The sequence below is a fragment of the Neomonachus schauinslandi genome, chromosome X, assembly GCF_002201575.2.
Source record: "Neomonachus schauinslandi chromosome X, ASM220157v2, whole genome shotgun sequence".
In the NCBI taxonomy this organism is placed as follows: Eukaryota; Metazoa; Chordata; class Mammalia; order Carnivora; family Phocidae; genus Neomonachus; species Neomonachus schauinslandi.
This window is the reverse complement of record NC_058419.1, coordinates 73294642-73321052: the sequence shown is the minus strand read 5'-3', so window position 1 is coordinate 73321052 and position 26411 is coordinate 73294642. Positions and strand designations below refer to the sequence as shown.

The 26411-nt window shown below is 43.3% G+C and overlaps 1 protein-coding gene across 1 annotated transcript in view; it reads left to right on the top strand.

Annotated features, from left to right (window-relative positions):
- Positions 1–26411, top strand: part of AR (androgen receptor) — a 176531-nt gene that overhangs the window by 145767 nt on the left and 4353 nt on the right. Inside the window, exons 3-5 of the mRNA XM_021679980.2 lie at positions 1109–1225; positions 17869–18156; positions 23860–24004. Of these exons, the coding sequence (XP_021535655.2) occupies positions 1109–1225; positions 17869–18156; positions 23860–24004 (550 nt within the window). The remainder of the gene's footprint in view (positions 1–1108; positions 1226–17868; positions 18157–23859; positions 24005–26411) is intronic.

Sequence of the window (26411 nt, the reverse complement as noted above, 5' to 3'; positions counted from 1 at the left end):
ATTTCTGCTGGTGACTCTGTGTGCCTGTGGATCTCCCTGTTCCACTTGTGTATTCATTCAATGTTTATTGAGGGCCTACTGTATGCCAGGCCTATGTTAGGAGTGAGGAGGCAAAATATTGAGTAAAATATGTGCTTTTGAGGGGCCCTCCATGTCTTTCTTGGAACAGCTGTGATCCTGAGGCTCTCTGGGTCTGTGCATATGTGTGAGCATGTTTCTGTGTATCTGTGACAACTCCCAATGAGCAGGACAGCAAGTGTTTTTCTTCTGCTGGCTTCAAAGGACTTCCTCTCACCTGTTGTGATTCACTTCACAAAGAGTGAGCTTTATCTCTGATTTTTATAACCTGCAGGATCACTATCAATTTAAAGACAATTAGAAATCTCATAGAGTTCCCTTTTATAGAAGTTTTACCTGTATTATTATTATGAAATAAAGCACTGTATTAGCTTGAGTATGATCCTTTGAATGACTACAGGGGTCAGGACGTAGAAGCATTGCCTAAGTCCAAGTCTCTGCTGTGTCATGCTAAAGGAGTGGTAATTTCTGCCATTGATCACTTTCCCATGGACGTTCTTAGCTTTTTTTTTTTTTAAGATTTTATTTTTTATTTTTTGTCACAGAGAGAGGGAGAGAGGGAGGGAGAGAGCACAAGCAGGGGGAGAGGCAGGCAGACGGAGAAGCGGGCTCCCTCCCCGCTGAGCAGGGAGCCCGATGCGGGGCTCGATCCCAGGACTCTGGGATCATGACCCGAGTCGAAGGCAGACACTTAACTGACTGAGTCTCCCAGGTGTCCCATTCTTAGCTTTTAGTAAAGGTAGAACATTTTTATTTTTATAAACCAGTGAGTAGTCCTTGTCATAAAGGAAGTATCAGCAGGACCTCAGTTGTTCATCCCTACAAAAACACCTATGAAAACCAAACAATACAGCATCGAATTAAACCAGGCTGTGTGATTCTGTGTGATCAAATTGTTTAGGGCCATTCTCTGTCCACTTCTCTCATCCAGCAAGATACATCCTTATGCCCTTTCTGCCTAGAAATACTAAAGGAGAGAGATTCTGGAAATGCATTAATGGGGCATCTACTGTTCTGTTTGTTCTCCCAGGGAAACAGAAGTACCTGTGTGCCAGCAGAAATGATTGCACCATCGATAAATTCCGAAGGAAAAATTGTCCATCTTGTCGCCTCCGGAAATGCTATGAAGCAGGGATGACTCTGGGAGGTATGATACTTCTCTTCCTTTTTCTTTTTCTTCCTCTCCCTCCCTCATTCTCTCATTCTCTCTTTAAACCAGATTTTCCTCTTGGGTGCTTCTGAGGTGGCCAGCTCTACTCTAGATACAAACTGACTCCTTCATCCGCAACATGGCCATCAGCCAGCTGGTGCCTTTCTTTATCCTTAACCATGTCACACCCCAGTCTGGGGCTCAGCATAGGAACAGGAGGTGTGAAGCAGGGATCAGGACCCACCGGGGGTCAGTGAGCGTGGAGGTGATTATGAAGGATTCCCCAGGGGACACAGCAATACTGGCCCTATGTTGTTGCATGATGAGCAGGATGAGAGAACTGCAGAATCCAGAATAATCACAGGTGCAGAATGACCCAGGCACAGGCTGGCCCTGAACACCCAGGAATATCCTCAGTTAACTACCCCTATATTGTAGGGCTGGCCACCTGGAATGAAAAGCCGCTTCTCTTTGGAGCCTGTGACTAAGGTTGCCAAGCAGAACCAGTTTCCTATCCCGTATCTCCCAGGGTTGAGCAGGCCTTTTAATCATTTCCCATTATTTGCAAATCTATTGATAACTTCCAAAAGCATTTTCTCGTAGCACAGTAGCTTGACAGAAGGAAGATAGAGTTTTTTCAAGTGCAGCCGCTCCTAAGGCTCTCTGTCCCCTAGTCTGTGTCTACTGTGAGCACTGTCACCATTCCAGAAAGGCTTGGCTTACACTTCTATTTTCCCCCTCCAAATTCCTCATTTCTTCATGTTTACAACTGCTCAGTGGCAAGGGGTACTCCCCGCTGCCTGCTGCTTCGAGAAAGAAGCACCTTTCATGAAGAAAAGCAAGCTCATTAGTCTACTTGGATTTGGAAATGGAACTTGAAGAAAAGCAAGCTCTTTTCCGAACGCCTGATACTATAGCCTCCTACCTGATTATTCATTATCAGCCTGGAAAACCCAAGTTCTTAGAATCCTGCCATTTTCCCTCCCCCTCTCAAGGCTCATTTAGAGCCCTTGTCCATCTCTGGCTCTCTGCAAGGTGCTCAATACCTTGTCTGCCTATGTACATGGTTATAGAGACCAACTTGTTTTCTCTGTGTGGGTCTTCATGTTGGTAACTGCATCCCCCCCCCCCCCCCCCTCCGCTTACAGGGCAACAATAGTCTTTAAACAGACCAAAGTACTACAAGTGAATTGACTCAGGGTCAATTTGAGACAGTTGCAACAGAACCATCTCAAGTAGTGTCTAGTACTCCCAGACATCGCAGGCAGATGCTCTGTGAGTTTTCCAGGTAGCTGCATTAAATGAGACTCAAATACCGGAGAAAGACCAACCTTGTTCTTATTTGCTTGGTGTACTCCAGAGAAATCCTACAATTGTGGTCTACAGTGGGGAGGAAGAAGCAGGACTGGGGTGGAGAAGTGTGGAAGGAAAGCCAGGAAAGGTGACAAAGGGAGTGATAAAAGGAAGTTTTCTTCATATGAATGTTGCAGCCCTATGGTGAGAGTTCTGATACACTCAGCTCTCAGTTTTTTAGCCCTCTGTGAATGGTGTGTAAGAGATGGAGGCTCCCGGGTAGAGAACCCCTTGGTTTTTCATCTGCTGCTATGAATTGTAAGCTTGCTTTGACACAGGTGAAATTTAATGGTAACAAAAGTTCTCCTAAAGTTTGGGTCCAAATCTTAAAATTAGTTTCATGTTTCAGCCAACATCCTCCATTATAAAACAGTCCGTGACATGATTATAGTGAACCTCTTTTGAAAAGGAGTAATTTCACTACTCCCTATATCAGTGAGGCATAAATCTGTGAATTAATTTCATGGAGAGAGCGGTACACTAAGTTTTCAAATTGATTTATTGGATAGAGTGCTCACATTTGAAATGGGCTTGGTCCCAACACAAGGAAAAGAAGGTAAGAAGTGCTGTGAATGGTTTCGTTGCAGATCTTTTCCTGTGATAGTTATTGAGTGTCAATTGTATACAAAGGCACCATACTAGGCAATAGAGCTCAGGCTGGCAAACTTGAAGAAAGGTCTACAAGATACAAGGATTCTTGATATTGTGTATGTGGTCTTGCCTTTGGAGTCAGGCAGACCTAAGCTAAAGGCCCAGCTCCGTTATTTACTGTGCCCCTCTAAGCCTCAATTTCTTCATCTGTAATCTAGTGGTATCACTCTGTGATGTGAACGTGATGAACGTGAACATCCTTGGTAATTGACAATGTGCTTAGACAAATGTGAGGGCTTACTATGACAGTGAGGTCACTAGTAATTTAGATGGTGAGCACTTCCCAGTTGGCTTTTACCCTGAGTCACTTGGCATGCCCTATAATATGTAACAATTCCAACAGGCGGAGAGAATATCAGCAGAAATCACGCTTGATCCCCTCAAACTAAAAGTACCATCAAAATCCTGTTTGGAAGCCGATTCGTCGTTAAGGGAGTCATATATTATGTTCAAGTACCGTGTCAGTAACATCCCAAGTGTTTACCCATTAAAACACCATTGTTTGAAAAACAAACCTTTCCATCTTCATAAACTTACCTTCACATTCCCTGATTCTCTGCTGCAAACCCTTCTCAAGTTTATGGTTAACTTGCAAATTCAGTGTACACTACACCTCTACTCAAAAAATGGGAAAAAGAAAGAAAACATAAATGTAGAGTGGTCCTTCTAAATACTTGAGCAATAGACTTCCCTTTTCATAAGATTTGGGTTTAGCATAGACATTCTGATCACACTGAAGGAGAATTCATATAATTTTGTTTTATTCTTCCCATCACTCAACTCAAAATGGTATAATATATTCTAAAATGGCAATGAGGAATGTGGCCTTGAGCAAGTCCCTTCTCCCCTCTGAGGCTCAGTTTTCCCATCATAAAACTGGGATAATGAGATTGACCAAGGACCTTTCTGGCACAATCGTTTTGTGATTCTGGGTCTAAGGTCACAGAAAAAGCCTATCAGTCTTTTTTTTGGATTACGTCTCCACTGCTCTCAGAAGTCTAGGCTGTCTAGAGGTGAGTGTTTTGACTTGCCTGATCATTTTAGCTGCCTCAGGTTACACCTGTGTAAGATATATTACGTTTCTCAAAGTAGACTGGATGTATAGATTATTGAGGGAGTGGAGGGCAGAAGGGTTATCACCTTGGATCTTAAAGAAGCTGGCACTCTAGCTGATGCTTGCTTAGTGTTGAGGCCTCAAGGCTTTCTCTGTAGTGTTCCATCTACTCTTTGGTGATGGGATCTCCTTAACTCAGAGATATTTAAAACACATAGCCTTTTCCTTTCTCCTTCTAGGCTTATCTACATGTTCATTGCTTCTTTTCTTAGCAGCTCTTGGTGTTTCTTGGTGTTTTCCAAGGGTGGTTGGGTTCTCTGGGTGGGTCCTTTAAAGACTACCTTCAGGCTATTAACTGCCCATTCACAACAAGGATGGGCCTTTCTTTGTACCTCATTCATTTCTGGCTGCTTTTGAAAAGCTACACATTGCTAATTGCTTCAAGAATCTATTTAAGATTTTATTTATTTATTTGACAGAGAGAGAGACAGCGAGAGAGGGAACACAAGCAGGGGGAGTGGGAGAGGGAGAAGCAGGCTTCCCACGGAGCAGGGAGCCTGAAGCAGGGCTCGATCCCAGGACCCTGGGATCATGACCCGAGCCGAAGGCAGATGCCTAACGACTGAGCCACCCAGGCGCCCCTGCTTCAAGAATCTAAACCTCTTGCCTACTTTTAATGTAAAGGAAATACTTAGAAATATAACTGTCCAGAAAAGGACCTTCCCTCTAGTGAATTAACTGTGGCTTTTTCACAGCCCATAATTAGAATAAGTGCACAGCCCTCTCTCACTTTTCTCAGTACTTCCCAAGGATATATTCCAGTTTCCAAGATGTAATGAGAAAGAAAGAATTGCCCTGACCTGCCATCTTCTCTCCTAACCCTTTCCTCCTTCTTACTTTCCCTCCTATTCCTCCCCATTTTTTTTTTTTTTTTTTTTTGCATTTTGCAACTCTTGAGTTCTCCACTTTTAATAAATGGCATTAGCCCCTGCTTTTATTCCTTCCTCTCCTGGACCCTGGAAGATGGTAGGCCTTTCAGGAATTTCATGTAGCAGCCAAACCCCAGAAGAGGAAACCTGGAACATGTGAGAATCTCAAGTGTTCAGCGTTTTCTTCAGAGGTTACTTTAGCACATTTGAGAAGTCTGTTTCCTACTAGAAGACTGAACTTTACATCTGAGACTCAAAACTGTTAACAGACCTGCAGGTTTTAATAGCCTCCAGGATTCTCTAGTTGGGAGGATGGCTGAGGGAGCCCATGGCCATGATCTGATGTCATCATGGACGCTGTGAACACCCTTGTGGTGTCCAGTGTTGAAGGCCATCTTGAAGCCAGCTCCTTCATCATTCTCCATGCTCGAGAGCAGCCCTGCATTGGTACTTCTGGATCACATGTCCACACATGTCCAGATGCAAGAGAGTGATTCCAACAATGAAACACTATTCACAGCATGGTTCTTCAGGAGACAAATGTCACAGCATTTATCCATCCATCTATTTATCTGTTCATCCTTTCAGCCAGCCAACTAGCTAGTCCTTTTGTTTTTCCACCCATTCACTCATCTATTTATCCATTTGGCAAATATTTATTTATTGAGTGCGAATGATGTGCCAGACCCTATGGTAGGCATGTTGGGGGAGCAGAGATGATTAAGATAAAATCCCTGACCCCAAAGAGTTAAATAGGCGACAGACAGTGATAATGAATACATCTTAACCTTAAAGGATGAAGAGGAAATGACTGGCAAGAAGTTGAATGAGATAGAAGGGACGGGGCATTCAAGGCAAAGGGCACAGTTTGAATAAAGGCTCAGAGACATAAGAAAAAATGCATTGAGGGTTTGAGGAATAGCAAGTCGTTTAATATGCCCAGATCTGGGGAAATGGGGGAGGTAAGGTAAAACCACATTGAAAATGGACTTAGTTATTTTGCTAAATGGTTTGGATTGCAGGCAGCTGAAGATCTGTGACATGGGATAGACATTCACATATCATTTTGTCTGTTTCTACATTTGGTTTTTTAAGACAATTACTGGCAGCATGAGTGTGGTATAGGTGAGGACCTAAACTTTAGAAAAATACATAGTAGGTCAGGGAGAGAGAGAGAGAAGAAAAAAAAAAGTCTAGAACCAAATTTTGCTTCACACCTAGGATTGCAGACTTGGTTCCTCCATTTGGGTTGATACGTGCAAGTACTGACCACGTACATAAGTTCTTCCCTTATACAGACTCCTTGCCTTGGTCTAGGCTAGTGTTTCCTGGCATGGGTTCTGAGAAAACTGGTTCCATGGCATGGAACTGGCCTCTGTATCACCTTTGAATCACCTCTTGAAATCTGTTCTCCATGGCCTAGATCGCCGCACTCCAGTTGATTGCATACATATTTGGTGACGCATTGGAGGGAAAAAGGTATACTTCTCTCTAATTACAGTTCTCAAGCAAACTTGTATGTGGAGAAACCAGAGACTGTGTCTCATAATTCCCTCAAACCAAATTATCTGGGACAGCACATACATGTTGTAGTCTGTCTTTGAGTCTTTGCTTTTAGAGAACTATGGCTAGAAGTAAATAATTTTTTCAAGTCATCAAAATTGATGATACCCCATATCTGGTACTTGAATGAGTATCTTACTTATAACATTTCCACTTAAAATCCTTGAGTTTTTAAAGTGTAATAGGAGCAGAAAGATTTTATTGTTGTTTACTTTTGCTGTAAGTGCTCTAAAATCCCTCAGTTGCTCTTGAGAGAGTAAAATGATGTCATAGGCAATATTTTTCGAAGGCAGTAGGCAGAAAGCTAAGAGTACACAGAACACAATAGGTCATATATACAAAGGCAAGTATTTTCTAAATATAACAATTCAGAAACAAATTATTTGAAATAACAAAGCTGTTTGTTTGAAAACATTTAACTTTTGATTTAAAAAGATAGCCACCTGCTTTTACAAATTGTAGGATGTAGTCCTTAAGATTACAAAAGCATTTAAAATATTTTCTTATTGAACTGAACTAATACATAGACATTTTACCTGAGCAAGATGCTTTTTTAGAGAATTTTGCCCATCCTTTGGGATCATGTTTGTATGAAGTAGAACTAAGGGAAAAAGTACATGGCCACCCAGAAATCAGTAGAGCCTCCAGATTGTCTTTTATTGATAATATTTCCATGACAACAGGTATCTAGGAAGTAAACAGAATAGCATCACTACCCTGGGTCACCTTTTCTAAAATCAAGTTCTACTTTCCTCAGTCTAGTAAATCCTGGCTACACTTTTTAGATCTCTTAAGCCAGGCATAGAAATGGGTTTCTTTCCCCTGCTTAATACTCTGAACTCCTTAATACACAGAACCAATGGTTCTGTGGCTGAAGTGAAAACTGATTGTTGAGGGACATTTCAGCCTTCTAGCAGTCAGCAATTTAAAAATGTAAGCACAAATCCTGAAGAAATCACCTGCAGAAAACTTGGACTCGCATTTAGAATTAAGAAGAAAATCTGGATCTTGACCAAGATAAAAAGGTCACCAGCCCAGGCCTGCACAGGGTGGTGTGTCATGTTGGCCACAGTGAAACTGGAAGAGACTGAGGACTCTCCCCAGGGTGGAAAATGAGGCATAGAAGCTTTGATTAGTGAGCTGTTAGGCACAGAGACATTAATTTCGAAGCATTCCCATCTCCAGGCTGAATAATAATGCTTTTAATATTATGGGAGTTTGGCTGCTGCAAGAAATTCAGAAGACCAAATAGGGAGGCTTTTTTGGTCTCTGAGTAACTGTAATGAGACTGTTAAATTCTGCCTCCTTCTTTTCCTCCAGATCCTCCACTCCCACTAATTATTGCCCACGGTGTACAAAGAGGCACACACAAGCATATATATAAGCTCCTTAGTATATTTGTCAATGAGGCAGAAAAGAAAAGGGGGAGAAAACAAATCTAAGTAAAGAATTTCCATTTTTTCCACCTTGCCTGACTTAACAGGTAGGTAGGAAAAGAGAAAAGAACCCCAGTCCAAAATGGCAGCCACCCCGTTTCCCCAAATTTTGCATGCTGCCTCTTAAATCCGAGGACCTGTCTCAGGCATCTGATTATGGGAACTGCTAGGTGCAAGCCCATCTTTAAGTTGATACTTTCAACATCCCTATTTTCATATTAGAAAAATTCCGCGTTGGCAGTTGCAAGCATCTCAAAACAACCAGACGCTGAAGAAAGGCTGACCTGCTTCATTCAGAATGAGGGTTCTAGAGGGTTCTAACTGATAACTTGGAAACACCTGGAATCTGAAGTTTAGGGCCTCAAGCCCTTGCTCCTCAATACAGACTCCATCCAGCATTGGGACTGGGGTTACTCTTTTGGTTAATGACTCCCCAAAATGGGACTGATTGTTTCCCTACCTCACAGGGCTGTTGTGAGGACTAGCTCTAGAAGTAGCATCAGTTATCATTCATGTAGTAATATCACGATTGTTGATTTCTGTAATATGACTTGGCATTAGCAGAGTGCTTTTTGATTATTCTTGATCATATGTGATAGCACTCAGGTGGATGGATGCAGTGAAGCTCTGGCTTGGTTGTTCGCTTTCCACAGCATGCTGCCAGGAAGAAGTTTTGCTGCCGGGGACTCAAGGTGCTACCTAGAACAAGAAGCCACCGTGCCTATCTGAGGCTCCTGTGGCCATTTCTACTTGGTCATTATTCAGCTCGTGAATTTCCCCTTACCTCCATTCTGCTGGACCACTGCCAAGGACTTAAGATTTTTAACCTCAGGCCCCATCACTGAGCTGAAGGCACCTAAGTTTAGTAAACAAGGACCAAATTTCTGCTTCTCCTGGAGGACCCCTAAGAAGCCAGCTGGCCCCTCTCTCCAAACAGATCAGGGGACTAGAGTCAGTTATTTTCTCCTTATTCCCAAAGTCAAGGTGATTCTGTTTTCAGAAACACATAGTTTTAACCCTTTCATACAGAGGGAGGAAGGCAAAAATCTAAAAACCAGTGCCGACTTCTTATTTCCTGTTGATGAAGGAGGAAAGTGGATCCAACTCTACCCCTTACTTCTAGCCTTAGTGCCCCCACAATACCCCAGTACTCATTCACATCATCCACTTGCCTCTCCGTCACGTGTGAGGTCTTGTTCTTTTCTCAAGCTAGCCTCAAACTTTGCATTATTCTAAGAGGAGAGGCACTTAGAGTTCATAATATCTTGCTATTCTCTGTCTCTGCCCCAGAAGCTCCATATTGAAAGCAGTTTCCTTCTGGTGGATGTGGAGTCTGTGAGACTACGGACAGACAGATATGAGAGAGCACTCTTTCTGCCTTGGGGCCTGGGGCCTGCATTTTCCACCCTCTTCGTTCTCCAGTCTCCACCTACACACACACACACACACACACACACACACACACACACACACACCTACACACACACACACACACCCCACACACACACACACACACACCCCATCTCTCTCTCTCAATCCCTCCTTCTCCCCTTGCCCTCTCCCTCCCCACCTCCTATCTCCCTCCCCCCCCCTTCTCCTTCCCCTGACTCAGCAACATTTTGGAGAAAAGCCAAGGAAGGACTTTAGGAGGGAGGGGAGTTTCCCGCTCCTTGGGACAGAATTTTAATCTCCAGGCCAAGGAGAGGTTCCCTAATGTGGATTGAAAGGCTAATGTAGTTTATTTTTTAACTGCTTTCTATTTGTTTGAACGTTGCATATTTCTGCTAGTGAATTTTCCTTAATAAAGCCATTAATATATCAGTGGTATTTTCTTATTTACAACAGACTGACAGAATTAATGCTGTTAACTTTGGGCCTTTTTTGCTTTTGCTTTTTCTTTTTTTTTTTTTTTTTTTTTTTTCTCTCTCGTTTGCTTTCCAGGTCATGCTGACCTGTTCGGCTTGGGCTGTTTCACATTTGTTTTTAATGTCAGTTTAAATGTAATTGTAAAAGCATGTATGCTCTAAATTCATGTAGTTACTTTTTCCAGTGGAAAAGCCTGGTATGTGAAAGCATTTTCAGGCTCTGCAATTTCACATGAACAGATTTTTGGTAATGACTCTGTGCCCCTCACCCAGGATGGCATCTGGACAGTGACCCCCTTTCTTCTGGCTGACTAGTCAGAGAGAGACTTGGAAATAGTTTCTGCCAGATCCTGTGCTTTGGCAAGGCTGTGCAGCATTGCATATCATTCTATTATTAATTACATTTACTCCTCCATGAACTAAAAACCATTAGACTAAATAGTCCAACATAAACCTTGAAAGATAAAATTTGATATTCCTTTTGCAGACTATTTCTATGACTCAGAATTGGGACTGGGAGGAGAATGGTGGCACGGGGGAGAGGACCAAGGAGGCTTCTTGCCTCAGAAAATTTGGCCTACGCTTATTAGTATACACTTATATTTGGATGCACCCCTTACTAATCTTTCATTCCATGCTTGCCAAGGACTGGCTTTGTTCCCTGCCTCTTGTCCTGTCCTGCTTCTTCCCCACTCATCTCCAACTGACCCTCCTCCCCATTAACATGCTATTCAACCTGATGAAATGGAAAGAGTACCACCCAAGAAGTCAGGATACCTGAGTCTGTTTTGTGATCTGTTACTATCTAGCTGTGTGACTGGGGGCAAAACAGCTCTGGCCTTCATTCTACTCATCTTTTAAACAGGGATTGGTTTGAACAGGAGAGGAAGGGGTAGACAAGATCTGGGGCCTTCAAACATCCTCTTGGCAATGTGACCTTTTGTTCAAACAAAATCTGACGAAGAGTCCCAAATGTAGATACGGAATAAAGCACTGCTGTTCTAGTTTGAAAGAAGGAGCCACATCCTCAGGCCCACTTTGCCTCCTCTCAGAGGCCCTTAATGGAACTTGTAGACCTCTTGAGGCTCTACTGTCGTAGTAGGTTTGATGTCTGGGGCTCTTATAACTCTGATCCTCTCTCCTAATTGATTTCAGTCCCCTTGGAAACTCGGTATGGTTCATCAGGTAGCTTATTCAGAAAGAAGCTTACCTGCTTAAGATAAAGGGGATGAAGCAGAGCAGTGTGGGGCCCAGCAGCCAGCAAAAGTAAAAGGCAGAATTTATTGGCTCACGGAATTTACTCTGTTCTAAGCACCTTTGTCTTAGCATGCTTTCTTTTGGGGAAAATTACAACAATGCTGTGAGACGATCCTATTATTATCTTAGGATTCTGAAACCTGTCAGTTTGGCCCTCAACCTTTGGCTTGAGACCAGATGCCCAAGGTGGAAGGCTATGCTTCCTATAGGTTGCCACCCTAGGCAGTTTTTCAGAATGTTTTCTAACTGAAGATCCATTATTGGAAAACGTCATAGCCTGCCCAACGGCATACACTTTTACGAGATTCAGAGCACTTTCACTGAGATCATTTCATTTCCTCCTAATAATAGTCCTATGCAGTAGTCAGGTCAGATTGGAGCCAATATATAAATGAGAAAATGGAGGTGCAGGAGACGTCAAGGGATATGTTCAAGGTCACATATCCCGTAAGACTGAATTCACCACCACAGTAATAAAAAGTCCTTTATTGCAAATAACATTTTAGAACTTTGATGTCATCATTGCATTGTGCCTCCTTAAGTTTAGTGTATTTTTTTTTTCATCATGCTTCAGTCTTGGAGAGTCCTTCTGGTGGTGTAGAATCGTCCCTCCACTCACAGGTGCCACCACAGTAACTACATATTCCTCATTAAAAACTTTATTATTTAGGTATTAATAATATCTCCCACTTTACAGATGAGGAAATTGAAGTACAGAGAGGCTAGGTCTTGTCCAAAGTCACACAGCTAGTAAGCGTCGAGCCAGGCTTACGACAGATGGTCTGGATCCAAATGCTCTGCTCTTAACTATTGCCTTTTATACATATATGAGAAAACCAAGTGCAAAAGGAGGAAAAGGATGTGCTCAAGGTCATATAGTGAGCTCCCCTGAATCGTAATCCAGTGTTCATCTGATCTTCTAAGCCTAAAGTTGTACAGGGAGATCCTCAGACTGCAGCCCCAGTGGATGAAAAGATGGCTGGCGTGATGGAAGCCAGAGGCCACACACTGGCTTTCCCCAGGCCGATATTCACTTACAAAATTCTGTTTGCCCAGCACAGTCTTTGTTTAGAAAATTGACATAGACCGCCCCTAGGCAGGGCATCAATTACTTTCACTTTCCCAGCCTACCCTATTTTTGTGCACTAGGTTATTTTACTCATTTACATATCTGCCTGACTAGTGAAGATATTTGAGTTCACGACCCCTTTATTTAAGCACTGTAAGATAGAAGCAGCTACACACACACACATACTCAAATACACGCATATGAGTATGGCCTAGTCTGGCTTTCACAAAGAATTTGCAGCCCTGCACTGAACATGTCTTCATGTTTACTTAGCATTTAGAATTACACTTAAGATCTGACTTCAGTCTTATAAGCAGTTATGTGCAGAAGAAACTCAGTTGCTGTTTTTCATTTTATAATGTGTTACTCTTCCCTTCTCTGCTATATCTGGTTCTCTTAATCCTGCTGTGTTCCTTCTTCCCCGTGCCTGAGTTAGGTCGCCCGCAGACCATTCACTCCCAGCTCTTTAGAAATGAACGGAGAGTAAAGGAGTCATTTTGGAGGGCTCATTATGGGCCAGGCATTCTCTCTCATTCAGTTCTCATAAGTGTCCTAAGAACTAGGTGGTGGTACCCCCATTTTACAAATGAGGAAACTGAATCTCAGAAAAGCTGAGAGAGCAAGGAGTTCAAACTTACAAAGCTAGTAATTGCCAGAGCTGGGATTTGAACTCAAGATCGTCTGACTCTGAAGCCTATTATCTTGCTCTATACCACACTTCTGTAAGGAAAGTGTATTGGTTTTTTATTGCTGCATAACAAATGACCACAAACTTAGCAACTTCAAACAGTACCTATTTATCAGTTCACAGTTCTATAAGTCAAAAGTCTGACACAGCCTGACGGGCTGTTCTCAGCTCCGGGTTTCACAAGTATGAAATCAAGGTGTTGGCCAGCCTGCATTTTAATCTGGAGCTCAGGGTTCTCATCCAAGTTCATGTGATTATGACAGGATTCAGTTCCTTGCATTTGTAGGATTAAGGTTCCCATTTCCTTTCTGGCTGCCGTCCAGAGGCTGCTCTCAGCTCCTAGAGGCTGTTCTCGTTTCTTGGCGTATTGATCCCTCCACCTTCAAAGCCAGCAACAGAGAATCTTCCTTATGTTGAATTCCCCGGACTCCACAGATGTCTTTCCAGAAAGAGCCCTGTCCCTTTTAAGGGTTCATCTGATTAGGCCAGGCCCGTCGAGGATAACCAGCCTTAAAATTCAGTTGAATTATGACCTTAATTACATCTATCCAGCCCTTCCACAACCACAGGTAGATTAGTGTTTGACTAAATAACTGGAAGAAGATTGTGAGCAACCAGGGATTAGGACACTTGGGTGCCATCTCAGAAGTCCACCTACAACAGAAAGTGATTCTTTTGTGCTCCAAATTTTATGGAGGAGAGAAATATCCTTGACCTTAGGGAGAGTGATTCAAGTTTTCTAAAACTTGTGGAACTTCACCTCACCTGCCTCTTCCCTGCCCAGGGATGAGAAGGCCTCTATCTTGAGGCGTCAAGGAATGAGGCTGGAACAGTACCTAAAGGTCCCAGTGGCTACAGAAGCTACATATAAATCGCATCTACCTCTCCTTGGGGATGGGCCATGGAAACTGAATTGAAAAATCTGTCTCTGGTGCTATAGAGAGCCCTCACAGGGGTCTAATGCCACCAGGCTGAAAAGTGAGTTCTCCAAAGGATCCAGGCAGCAGGATCCAGACATCATGTCAGGTGCTCCAATCCCTTAAAGAGCTGGTAGGGACAAGGAAGTAACTTGCCAGTGCCCTTTTGTTGTCACTGATCTGAGACTGAAAGACAGGGAGGAGATGCAAAGCAACTAAAACACTGTTAGATTATCCACCTTTACTGTCCCTTTTCTCCTGGCTTCTCAATGTAAGTAAACCAATGGGTCTCTCCTATAGCGGGGGCTGGCAGGCCTGTACCTCACATGAAAGAGTTAGAGCTGACTCCGGGGCTCAGGTGCAGGAGGAAGGAGGGCTGTGGGGGTGGCCTTCATGGAAGAAAACAAGGCCTTGGGCATTGAGTAACAGCTGAGACTAGCAAGCCTCATTGTCCAGCATTCCAAGTCGTCTAGCAACATGCTGGCCTCTGCTGCAGAAAGAGAACAGAGGATCCCCTGGCAGAATGAATGGAATCTGATTTCAATTATGTCCAGTACAGTCACCCTCTTCAGGCAGAGAGGCCAGAACACCTGGTGCAGCTTGGGCCACTGTGGCTGCAGGGACAGCACATTACCCAGGTCCTAGATGCAAGTGGGAATGCAGCTTCTTTTCCTCAAGCAGATACCATATAAGTCTAGAGGAGGAGGATGTGAAAATACCAGCCAAGTTCTCATTAGCACTGTGCAGAAACGGGGAATTATTTCATGTTGATGGACTCTCCCCACAGTCTCTGCACATATTGATCTTGCCTATAATGAGTTTGCTTAGGTCCACAAGTCATCACCCCACTGAGATCTGAGTCATTGGTGGGAGAGTTGAGGTGACAGAGTGTACTTCACTGATTGCACCAGCACCAATTGCTTTGTCCCTGTACCTTTGAGAAAAGCCCAAGGATTCATCTGTATAAAATTTATTTAGATTCTTTTCTTCTTTATCAATAGCATGAGTAGGGCATAACAAACGAGACAGCTGCCCCAGAGAACAGTCTAAGTTCACAGCATTATTCCATAGAACTTTCTGAGATGATGGAAATATTCTATGTCTGTATTGTTGAGCACTTGAAATGTGGCTAGTGAGACTAAGGAATTCTATTTTCATTTTCTTTAATTTTAATTAATTTCAATTTAAGTAGCCACATGTGGATAGCTGCTACTATGTTGGACAGGGCATACCTAGAAGGAGCTCAGAGAGGTAAGTGCTGTGATAGAGTAGAAACGGGTTAGCCAAAAAGAGAGCCAATGTGGCACAGGGAACTCTGGATTAGGAATAAAAGCCCGGGTTTTAGTCTTAGCTCTACCACTAGGTGACCTCACTCTTTCTGGCTTCAGCCTCCCCAGCTTTGACGCAAAATGTTGGATTAAGGTCAGAAGTCCCAAAATGGTAGCTAAGGACTGAATTTAACTTTGGAATACAGATGAGTTCCAGGAAAATTTTTTAAATATTACATGAATGCCTTCTAGGGTTTTGCGTATGTGGGTGTCCACATGCATGTGCATGGCAAGGGCAGGACGGCCAGTAGTCGTTTACTCCAGTTCACCAGAGTTCCTCCCATTCCCCTACACACGCATGCACGCGCACACACACGCGCACGCACACACACACATACCACTGCATTACCTGTGTAGACTCTGAAGGTATATCGAATCTGTGGCCCTTGGATGAGATGATTTCTAAAGGCCCTTCCTACTTTGTCATGCTGTGAATTTTTAGGCCACTACAGTGCTCCAAGCCTGGTTTTACTTTGGGCACATGACTGGAGTATTTTCATAGTTTCCTGCCTCTTGTCTTCTGGATTTGATGCTAGTTCCTGAAGTTTGGAGTCAAGGGTGAGGATGGAAATCTGGGAGGATATAACCCCAGCCCCACTCCTCAACTCCACCGTTCAGCTAGAAGTAGGGTTCAGAGCTTCAGAGACCTTGAGGAGGCAGCATGATATATATAGTAGAAAGAACATAACCTTTGTAGTCAGCAGACCAGGTTCAGATTATTGGGTTCTCTTTCTTTCTTTTTTTAAAAAGATTCTATTTATTTGACAGAGAGCGAGAGAAAACACAAGCAGGGGGAGTGGCCGGCAGAGGGAGAAGTAAAAGGGGGGGCTCTATCCCAGGACCCTGGGATCGTGACCTGAGCTGAAGGCAGATAGGTGTTTAACCGACTGAGCCACCCAGGTGCCCCAGGGATCTCTTTCTTTGATAGCTGTGTTTCCTGAGTTTATTCACTTGTAAAACAGGGATAGGAAATATTCCTAATCTCCTAAGATCATTGTGGAGTTAAATGATGTAATGTGTTCATAGACTGAGGCATGTAGAAGACCCTGAAAAAATAGTCACCCTCATTTTTCTTAGTTAGCCCTCAGGCAGAGGGCTAATTACATCTCTGTCCTCTTTCAGGTTGGAATGGGGGACCATGTGGTCTGTCAGCTCCTGAGCTCAAGGCCAGAAACTGCTAGTGATGAGAAAGATGGGGTCTCCCTCTAGAAACTGTACCAAAGGAACAGACCCAGTAGGCATGGCCAGTCTGTGGAGCTGCCTACAAGAAGCCATGTCAGCCATGGGTTCACCAGATGCCAAGACATTTTGGAGGCCAGGCCTCTAAATCTGGGAGAAGATGGGCCCATACCTTCCATCCTGTGCCCTTGGTGGAAGGTGGGAGGTGGGAGTTGACTCTGTGTGTGCATATCTCCTTATCACTGACTGTCCAAGCCCTGCAGAAATGGCTGCTGGACAATGTCATCTTGCACTCTGGGCTGATTTTCCAGAGTACTCTGAGTACTCTGTGCTTCTCTTACACCACCAACCTCACCATTTTCTCCTTCTCTCTCCTGGTTGTTGATCTAAACATGTGATCCATTCTTGCGTTGACTTACTGAGTTGCACTATGACTGGAGTTTGCAGGACTTATTTTTCTAATTAGAGCTGAAAGTCAGTTCCAGATAAGTATCTTTTTCTATAGGATCCAGAAACATATCAGCGACAGGTTTTGTTGCATTTATCCATTTAAATTGAGCAATCAACTTATCTCTTTGTTTTATTTTTTATTTATTATTACTTTAAAGGGATTAGAGATAAAGTGGTTTAGGGTTCTCTCCGGTGCAACTGCCTTTGCTAGGCCTCAAAGTTATGACCTCCCCAGTTATTTCTATTTCTGCCAATATGAACGCTAGTAAATATCAGGATGCCCAAGTACCTCTAAATTGTGTGTGTGCAAGAACAGTGCAGGGGGGGCGGGCGGGGGGTAGAGAATGTTTCTTAAGGTTCAAGTTTGGGATTATTGTTGTTTCAAAAGAAGCTGTTTCTATCATCCTTTCTAAAGGCTGCTTCTCAGGATGGGTCCCATTTCACAGACTGATAGAGTCAGGGATATTCTGTTACTCCTTTGATAATACTGGGGATTTCAGCCCTTTAGCTCCTCAGTCTGCCCTTTGCTAAAGAAAAAAACTCACTATGTGTGTTACAGTGTATGTTCAACTGTGGGCATAATGTCTGACAATATCTGAGGCTGTATAGTGTTCAGTAGAAAACGCTGTAACACCAGAAAATTCCCATTTATTAAATCCAGGGTGGGATTGAAGAGAAAGCAAGATATGAAGGTATGGGTTTAGTAGGGATTTGAAATGATAACTCATTCATTCAACCAGTGTTTAAACTGAGCACTTGTCCTTAAGGAGTTTAGATTCTGTGACCAGGCAGAATGAATATCCCTGTTTTCTTAGCTTAGGCAACTTTTCTAACGGGGTAGCTGAGTTGGTGTGTTTTTGTCGTCGATAATAAATCCAAGGTTTCCTTTCCTTCCCTATAGCCCGGAAGCTGAAGAAACTTGGTAATCTGAAACTACAAGAGGAAGGGGAGGCTTCCAATGCCACCAGCCCCACTGAGGAGCCAACCCAGAAGCTGACGGTGTCACACATTGAAGGCTATGAGTGTCAGCCCATCTTTCTGAATGTCCTTGAAGCCATTGAGCCAGGCGTGGTGTGTGCTGGACATGACAACAACCAACCTGACTCCTTTGCAGCCTTGCTTTCTAGCCTTAATGAGTTGGGCGAAAGACAGCTTGTACATGTGGTCAAGTGGGCCAAGGCCTTGCCTGGTAAGGAAATGGGAAGAGGGGGCATGGGATAAGGGAGATCATATTTAGTGAATTGCTCCTGTGGGCCAGCACCATGTCTTAACTCATGCAGTCCTCATCATAGCCCTATGGAGGGTAGAGATTGGTATAATTCCCACTTGAAAAATAAGGAAACTCCTAAATCAAGGAGAAGAGCAGCATTATAGATTATCCCATGTTCCTCACATCAGCACACAGCGGTCATGTTTGCATGTTCAACCTACAGACATAGCAAATTTCCCCATAATCACAGATCACATGGACATACCCTTATATGCCTTAAGACACTCTTGTACATGTGTACACACCGGCTTACCTGCAGAGATTGTCTTGAGCCTGACTGATATTCTGTCTTCAGTATTATCCGCAGGAGGCAAACCATGGGAACTCTTATAATACGGTATGGTAGAAAGAAAGAGTTGGGCGTCAGAATACTTAGGTTCTAGTCTTAGCTCTGCTGGTAACTCGTTGTGTGATCCCTTCCCTTTCTGGGTCTCAGTTTCTTCATCTATGCTGTGTGAGTAGTTTGGACTAAATGGCTGGTTGTCAAATTGTGCTTCAAGGAACACTTAGTGCTCTTTAAACTGCCCTAGGAATTATAGTAGGAGGTAATATTAGGTGATAATGAAAGAAATACAAAGTGTTTGTCTAACTTCTGCTTGGTTACCACCAGTGATGGGGAACTCACTCTCTCTCTAGGCCATCTGATGTTTGAACAGGTCTGATTATTAACATATTAGAGGTTGAAGAAGCCTCAGAGCTCCTCTATCCAAGGATTCCCAACCTTTCCTTTATCAGCCCAACTCTTTACTTCTTAAAAGCATTGTATACAGATCCAAGTGGAGCTGGTTGATTTAAAGCCAGTGCCTCTCCCTCACCACCCTGAGAGAAGCCTCAAGTCACTCTTGCAGAATCTTAGGGCTCCAAGGAACACAGTTTGGAAACAAGTGAAGCATAAATTCTTTAAGGGTTGTCTTAATACTAAAGTTCTATGACTCAAAGATTCTTTTGAAACATCAACAACCTAAACCTGTTATGGAGTCAAAGATTAACCTGCCTTCTAAGAAAAACTGCCATTCAGAAGGAAATTTACAGTGAACACAGCAGTTTCCTTTGTATTACCTGATGTCATCTTCCTAACAGTCCTATAAAGCAGGGATTCTTTTTCCCATTTAACAGATAAAGCCACTAAAGCTCTAAGAAGTCAGGTGCTTGGCCTACAGTTACACAGTCTGAAAGTAGCAGGGCCGGAACTTGAGCCCAGGTCCCCTCCTGATTCCAAATCCTCTCCTCATCCCACTCTACTGTGGGATGTGTCTGTGTGGTATCCCTGTAGTTCTGGAGCCCTGGGATTTACAGTGAGGGGCCAAAACCTCATCCAAGCCCACTTGGGTCATAACATGATCTTGTTGCCTTTGAAGACATTGTATGTTGGCTATCAAGCCTCTGTTTTGTCTTTCTAACTCACAAGGCCCAGTCATAGCCACCAGACCATCCTAACACCTTCCTCGTTTGAGAAGCTGAGGTCGACTAGCCAGTAAGATCACTGGGAAGAAAGCCTGAGGACTCTGGTTGTGTATGCACTGTGACAAAACAGAGGGTTCACAAAGGGGAAAAAAAATACAAAAAAGAATAAAAGAGAAAGTTGCTTGAATTTTTATTACTTATTCGGCTGGATGTCTTGATGTCGTGTATAACAGAGAATCAGCTTAATCTTTCCTAGTTGTTGCCAACCACTTAAATTATCCTATTTTATGGGATAGAGAACCTTTTCAAAGATGTGATTACACTTAATCCTCACAGCAGTCCTGTTATTCAGAGGAGCTATTACTTCCATTTCAAATGACAAGGCTCAGAGAGGTTAACTAACTTGTTCCATTTGGTCATTTAACAAATGGAGCCAGAATTTGGGCTTACATTGTCTGATTTCTAATTTGGTGGTCTTAACAATAACCTAGTGCAAATCATTATGGCAGAATTTGTATGACCGGCAGTCACTGGCTTTGTTCAGCTCAACCTCCAGAATGGGAAACTGTCTCTTTACGTTAACAAGTCTGCAAGTCAGTGTCAGTTCACCATCTAGCTCATCCAAGGAGATGATTTCCAATCCTGAGTCATTTAAAGTGACAGCTTCAAAAGAAAGCCAGTTGCCACACTCATAAGAACTGTTATTCATATCATCAGTAATTACCTGCTAGTTCAAGTTATTTGCTCATCCAGCAGATTGAGTTCCTGTCCTGTGCGAGCCACTGTGCTAGGCATCTACTCCAATAAATTTTGTTATAAGTTTTCTGTGATGGTGATGATATATGTAAATCACCTAGTATAGTACCTGGACATTAACATGTAACAACTGTCAATTGAGGGTGGGTGAGTAGGTTGTATACATTTATCATCAGTTGCTTCTGGTTTGGAATCTCAGCTAAACACTAGCTGTGTGACTTTGAGCAAATCACATGTTTGCATGTGCTTCTGGTTTCTCATTTGTAGAGGGGGTACAACAGTCACTGACTTGCTAATTGTTAGTAACATTGAGATCATGTCGAAAGAGGACCTAGCACAGTAGCTGAAACCACAGTAGATGCTGTGTAAATGATGGGTCATTATTATGAGGCGGGAATGCCAAGCCACTGCTTTCACCAAAATCAATTTAAGCTGCCACCAGCCTTGCTTAGAAGCTCATGCCTGGGTCCCAGGGATGCTTTATCTTATGTGAAGACCTTAGCTGTCAGATGCACTATAGCACTAAAGATTTCCCAGCTGGCCTTTCTTTGGACACGTCCTCCCAGACTAGATAGGGGACTACAGGTTTCCACTGCAGATTGCTAAGCAAATATAATTGACTGAATTTTATCGAGAAAACAGAATCTCAGTGAAACTTTCTCTGCTCCCTAACCTGTTTGGTGTGTTTCAGAACCTGACAGTGACTCCTCTCTATTTCTCCAGAGTAGCCTAACACAGTGGCAAATAGGTGTTAAGTGAAGGTGTGCTGAAGGAAACCTGTAGGCTGGAGCTACTGTTTGCTCAAGTCGTCCCTTACTTAATAGTCATGCTAGCTGGGCAGGCAACTTCAAAGGCTGGGCATTAAAAAACAGAGTTAGGTATTCTGATCATATTAGACCTGTAGGAAAATTAGCCTGCTGTGTTGTTGATGTGGACACAGTAATTAGGATTGAGCAAGTCTCACTAAGGACCATTAGTATTATTACAATTAGTACTACAGCCAAACTAAGCTTTCCCTTTTTTCTCTTCTTTGTTAGTTCTCTGGCATCTCGAGGAAGGAAAAAAGCATCAGTATTGACAGCTTCCTTGGTACTTGTATAGTTTAATCTTCATTCCCCCTCGGCACCCTCATATTCACAAACTAAGCAGTCAAGTCTTTCCTTGCTTCCACTGCAGAGGTTCAGGGTTCAAGCTCCCAGGCCCTTTCCCCAAGAGGTGTTCCATGCTTGGTCCCTGCTTTTTGTGTCCTACTAGGAAGAGTCAGTACCAGGAGTTCTGTGCTACAGAATGACTTCTGGCAGGAAATACTCTGGGGCCTGAGACTTCAGCTAGTCTGTCAGCATATCACTACAGTGAATATGGGAGGCACAGGCCTGGGAGCTAAGATTGCAGCCAGTCCATTGAGCTGCAGAGGTGGTGATACGGGAACTCTACAGTCCCTGATGTCTGGTAGGCTTGGGACCTAAAAGAAAAGAAAAGCAAAATGGGGTTTTTGTGTGGGCAAGGACCAACCAAGCACAATAATGTGTCTAGACAGTGTAGACTTCAGACCTGGGCCTATGGTTAAGAAACACTCACACTTGGTAGTTCTTAGGCTGTGTCCTTCAGCAGTAGAGTGGGAAAAGCACTGAAGTAGAGAATTAGAACACCTAAGTTCTAGTCCCAGTTCAGCCACATAAAGACTGTACGACCTTGGGGAAGTCGGTTAACTTGTCTGGCCCTCAGAATCTTTGTTGGCAAAATGAGTGTCACATTGTCTACCCTCCAGGGTTATTGTGAGACTTAAATTAGGTGATCAACAGGAAAGTTAGAAGCTTTATCTAAATTCATGGAAGCATTCCTAATGAGGTATAGCAATACAAACAGATAATTCTGGCTCTTTTGGGGAAAAGAGAAATAGGGTACTGGTAGGAGATGAGCCCTGAGGTGATTCTCTAAACATCCAACTGTCTCGAAACTTCCAGAAGAATATAGCTACATCTGTCCTACCTGTGTGGTATTGTGGAAGTAGCATCTAGGAGCCTCCGTTCTCTCAGACTAAGGGAGATAATTTGGAGATCATCTAATTCCCATTTTGTAAAATGAAAAAAAAATGGGGGTCCTTATTCCATTTAATTACTATCAAATTAATACATATAATAAATATTAAATTAATATTTCAAAGGTGTCTACTCAAATATCTGAACTGTGCTATGTACTGGGGAGGAAAAGATGAAAAAAAGGGATGGTTCCTGTCTTCAGGAATCGACAAGTCTTGTGGAGCAGACAGATGTGTACATAAGTGTACATAAGGGTACGTAAGTAAATTCCAGTACTGTGTAATGAGTGCTGTAATTTGTAGGGCTACACAAAATTCAGTAAGAAGGTAAAAGAAGAATCATTAAGTCTTCTGCTTAGATGAGTTGGAAAAGGCTTCACAGAGGAAGTAGCTTTTCAGTGAAGACTTGAAAGATGAGTAGATATTTATCAGATGGAAAGCCTGGGGCGGGAGGAATGCATTCTAGGCGAAGGCAACTGCCTGTGCAGAGAGAGCAGAGATGCAGAGACATAAGAAAGTATGGTGTGTTCAGCAAACTAAACATTTTAGAATAACTGGAACCTAAATTATGAGAAGTGGCAAGAAATCAGTCTAAGGAGGCAGGCCATAAAGCACTTGTTTGTGTAGAATAATGGCAATAGGGCAGGAATGGCAGAGTAGGAAACTAGCAGAGCCAGGTTACTTGCTGAGTAGAAAATAATGGACAGGAAGTGAGAGTCCAAAAGAGGATCAGAGAAAAAAGAGGGATCCTGAAGGTGGTGTAGAGAAGGCAGTGGCTATCAAAGGCATTCCAATGTATGCTGATATGTAATAATATCCATTTCCCAGGGTTGTTAGAAGGGACAATTAAGATTATAGCTAGAAAAGATCTTTGTAAAGTGAAAAGTGCTGTTCACACAGGAGAAGTGATTATTACGCTGCATCTTCAGAAAAGCATAGTAAGCAAGGGCACAGGCTTTGGAGTCAGGCCGCTTGGCTTTGGAACGTGGTCTGCCAATTACTAGCCTTATGATCTTGGACAAGTTTTTAACCTTTCTGTCATGCACGTTTACTAATTCATGGAATGGGCTTACTAATAGTACCTACTTTATTGGATTGCTGTGAAGATTAAATGAGTTAATGTAAGTAACATACAAGAGTTCATCCATTGTAAGCAGCCAGTGTTAGGTTATTATTCTCTTCCAAATGACAGTACCATTTTTGGCCTCCATCATCATCTCATTTGAGTAGCTTAGTGAAGTAGGGAGAGCAAAGAATATTATCCCCACCATATAGTTTGTTCTTACCCTGCTCCTCAACATTAATGGTCCCTGGGGCTCCTCAGGAGCTGCCTGAGTGCCAGAGGTTCTCCGCCCAGTAGAGGGCTGGGACTTCATTCAGCCCATCAACGCTCAGTCTGACCACTGCCTCTGCCCCATCTTCAGGCTTCCGCAACTTGCACGTGGATGACCAGATGGCAGTCATTCAGTACTCCTGGATGGGACTTATGGTGTTTGCCATGGGCTGGCGGTCCTTCACCAATGTCAACTCCAGGATGCTCTACTTCGCCCCTGACCTGGTTTTCAATGAGTAAGTCCCCGTGGGCCCAGAACTCACATAAACATAACATCCTGGCCAGACCTGGTCAGCGGTGATGATGATAATGGGAGTAACAGTGGGGGAGGGGGTAGCCCATTTGACCTGTAGGTGAGGCAGTAGAGGCTCCAGCCAGCCTCCCCAATCTGAGGTGCCTTTGCCCTGCCGAAAGGCCACCTGGTGGAAAGCAATGGCGGTGGAGGGGGATGGTGGCTGGTGTGGAGCCATTCCTTTCCCACCCAAGACCTAGTATTTTGGCCATGTTTCTGACCTGTCCTGTAGATTTTCTCCACCTCATGTCAAGGTCCCTCTCCTTCACTCTGAGCAACACAGGGAATGGGCAAAAAGACTAGCTGTGAGAGCTGAAGTTCCTGTGGTCCCCTTGCTACCACTGAGGGCTACTGCCAGTCACCATTTGTCGAGCAGCTCTGCTGTGCCAGGACTATACTAGATACTTCGTAAGTCTAGATACTTTCTCATTGAGCCCTCAGGATAATGAGATTTCCCCTTTTTATAGGTAATATTTTTTAATGCATGGGTAAAAGTAGGCTCAGCAAAATAAAGTGGCTCACCCAAGGCATGATGGTGACAGAATTCAAAGTATGTCTGTATAACTCTCAGCTCTTATACTGCCTCATGGTGGTAAATGACAGGGAGAAGCAGTTCTACCACTCTCTGGCCATGTGACGTTGGCCCAGCCACTTCTCTTCTCTTTAAAAACAGGTTTAAGTGGCGCCTGAGTGGCTCAGTTGGTTAAGCGTCCAACTCTTGGTTTTGGCTCAGGTCATGATCTCAGGGTCATGAGACCTAGCCAGCCCCACACTGGGCTCCACACTCAGCAAGGAGTCTGCTTCCCCTCTCTCTCTGCCCCTACCCCCACTTGTGCTCTCTGTCTCTCTCTCAAATAAATAATACATCTTAAAAGAAATAGCCCATATGTCTATCGACAGATGAATGGATAAAGAAGATGTGGCATGTGTGTGTGTGTGTGTGTGTGTGTGTGATGGAATATTACTCAGCCATCAAAAAGAATGAAATCTTACCATTTGCAAGTAGTGCATGGATGGAACTAAAAGGTATTATGCTAACCAAAATAAGTCAATTAGAGAAAGACAGTTATCATATGATTTCACTCATGCATGGAATTCAGTATACAAAACAGAGGATCATAGGGGAAGGGAGGGAAAAATAAAATAAGATGAAGTCAGAGAGGAAGACAAACCATAAGAGACTCTTAACTACAGGAACAAACTGAGGGTTGCTGGAGGGAAGTGGGGTAGGGGATGAGGGTAACTGGGTGATGGGCATTAAGGAGGGTACATGGTGGAATGAGCACTGGGTGTTATATGCAACTGATGAATCACTAAACTCTACCTTTGAAATTAATAATACACTATATGTTAATTAACTGCATTTAAATAAAATAATATTTTTTAAAAATAATAAATAAAAATAAAAACTAAAAACAGATTTAATTAATCCTTGTCCTGCCCACCAGCTCTATTTATCCTTCATGAATTTGGCCAAGGGCTCAGACTTTGGAATTACACTTACCTCAACTAAAATCTCTGTTCTATAATTTCCTGAATCACTGTCTTTGGGCAAGACTTGACTTCTGTGACCTTCAATTTCCCTGTCTGTTAATAAAATATAACTTTCTTAAATGGTTTGTTATGATGACTAAAAGGGGAGCTAATGGATGTGAAATGCCTGGCCCATGATAGGCAAGAAATAAAAAAGAAGGACCTTTCTGATCCTCTTTCCCTAATAGTGATAATCTTCTCTCTGTCTGTTGTTCGAGGTCCCCCGATAGCATGTGACTGGAGCTGGCCAAAAAAATCTCCCCAAGGACCTTGAGCTAGTCTCACCACAGAGAATCCTTTTGGATAGGGCAGGAATTGACCTTCCTTCCCCTCCAGCCCTCTAACCCAGAAGAGCCTTAAAATAAAATGTACAGGCTACTGGTTCCTTCCAGTACAGCAAGGCCATATGGGGGAAAATGAGTATCCCCAGCTGCCCTCTTCCAACCCAGCTAACCCTGGTAGCCAGAAGCTAAGAATAACCATTGGGCTTTTGGCACAACCTGCTTTATGGTTTCAAGATCTCCAAAGAGTTACTTAAGATGCCATCTTCTGGGGCAGGCCTTTAAAAGCCCTCTCCTGTGTATCTCTCACCCTTACTCTCCTGCTGCCCTCCAGTGATTGAATTAACACTCTGGGCACCTGCACCACCCTCCCCATCCAGAGCCCTAAGACCCTTGAATCTTTGCAAGATGATAATTGGTGTTTTCTAAATCCTCATTCCCTTTTCTGCCTCCGTGGAAGTAATGAGGCACTCCTTCTCAGCTTTCTGGCCCACTCCCATGTAGCTCTTCAGAAGGCACAATGGGACTCCCAGCACG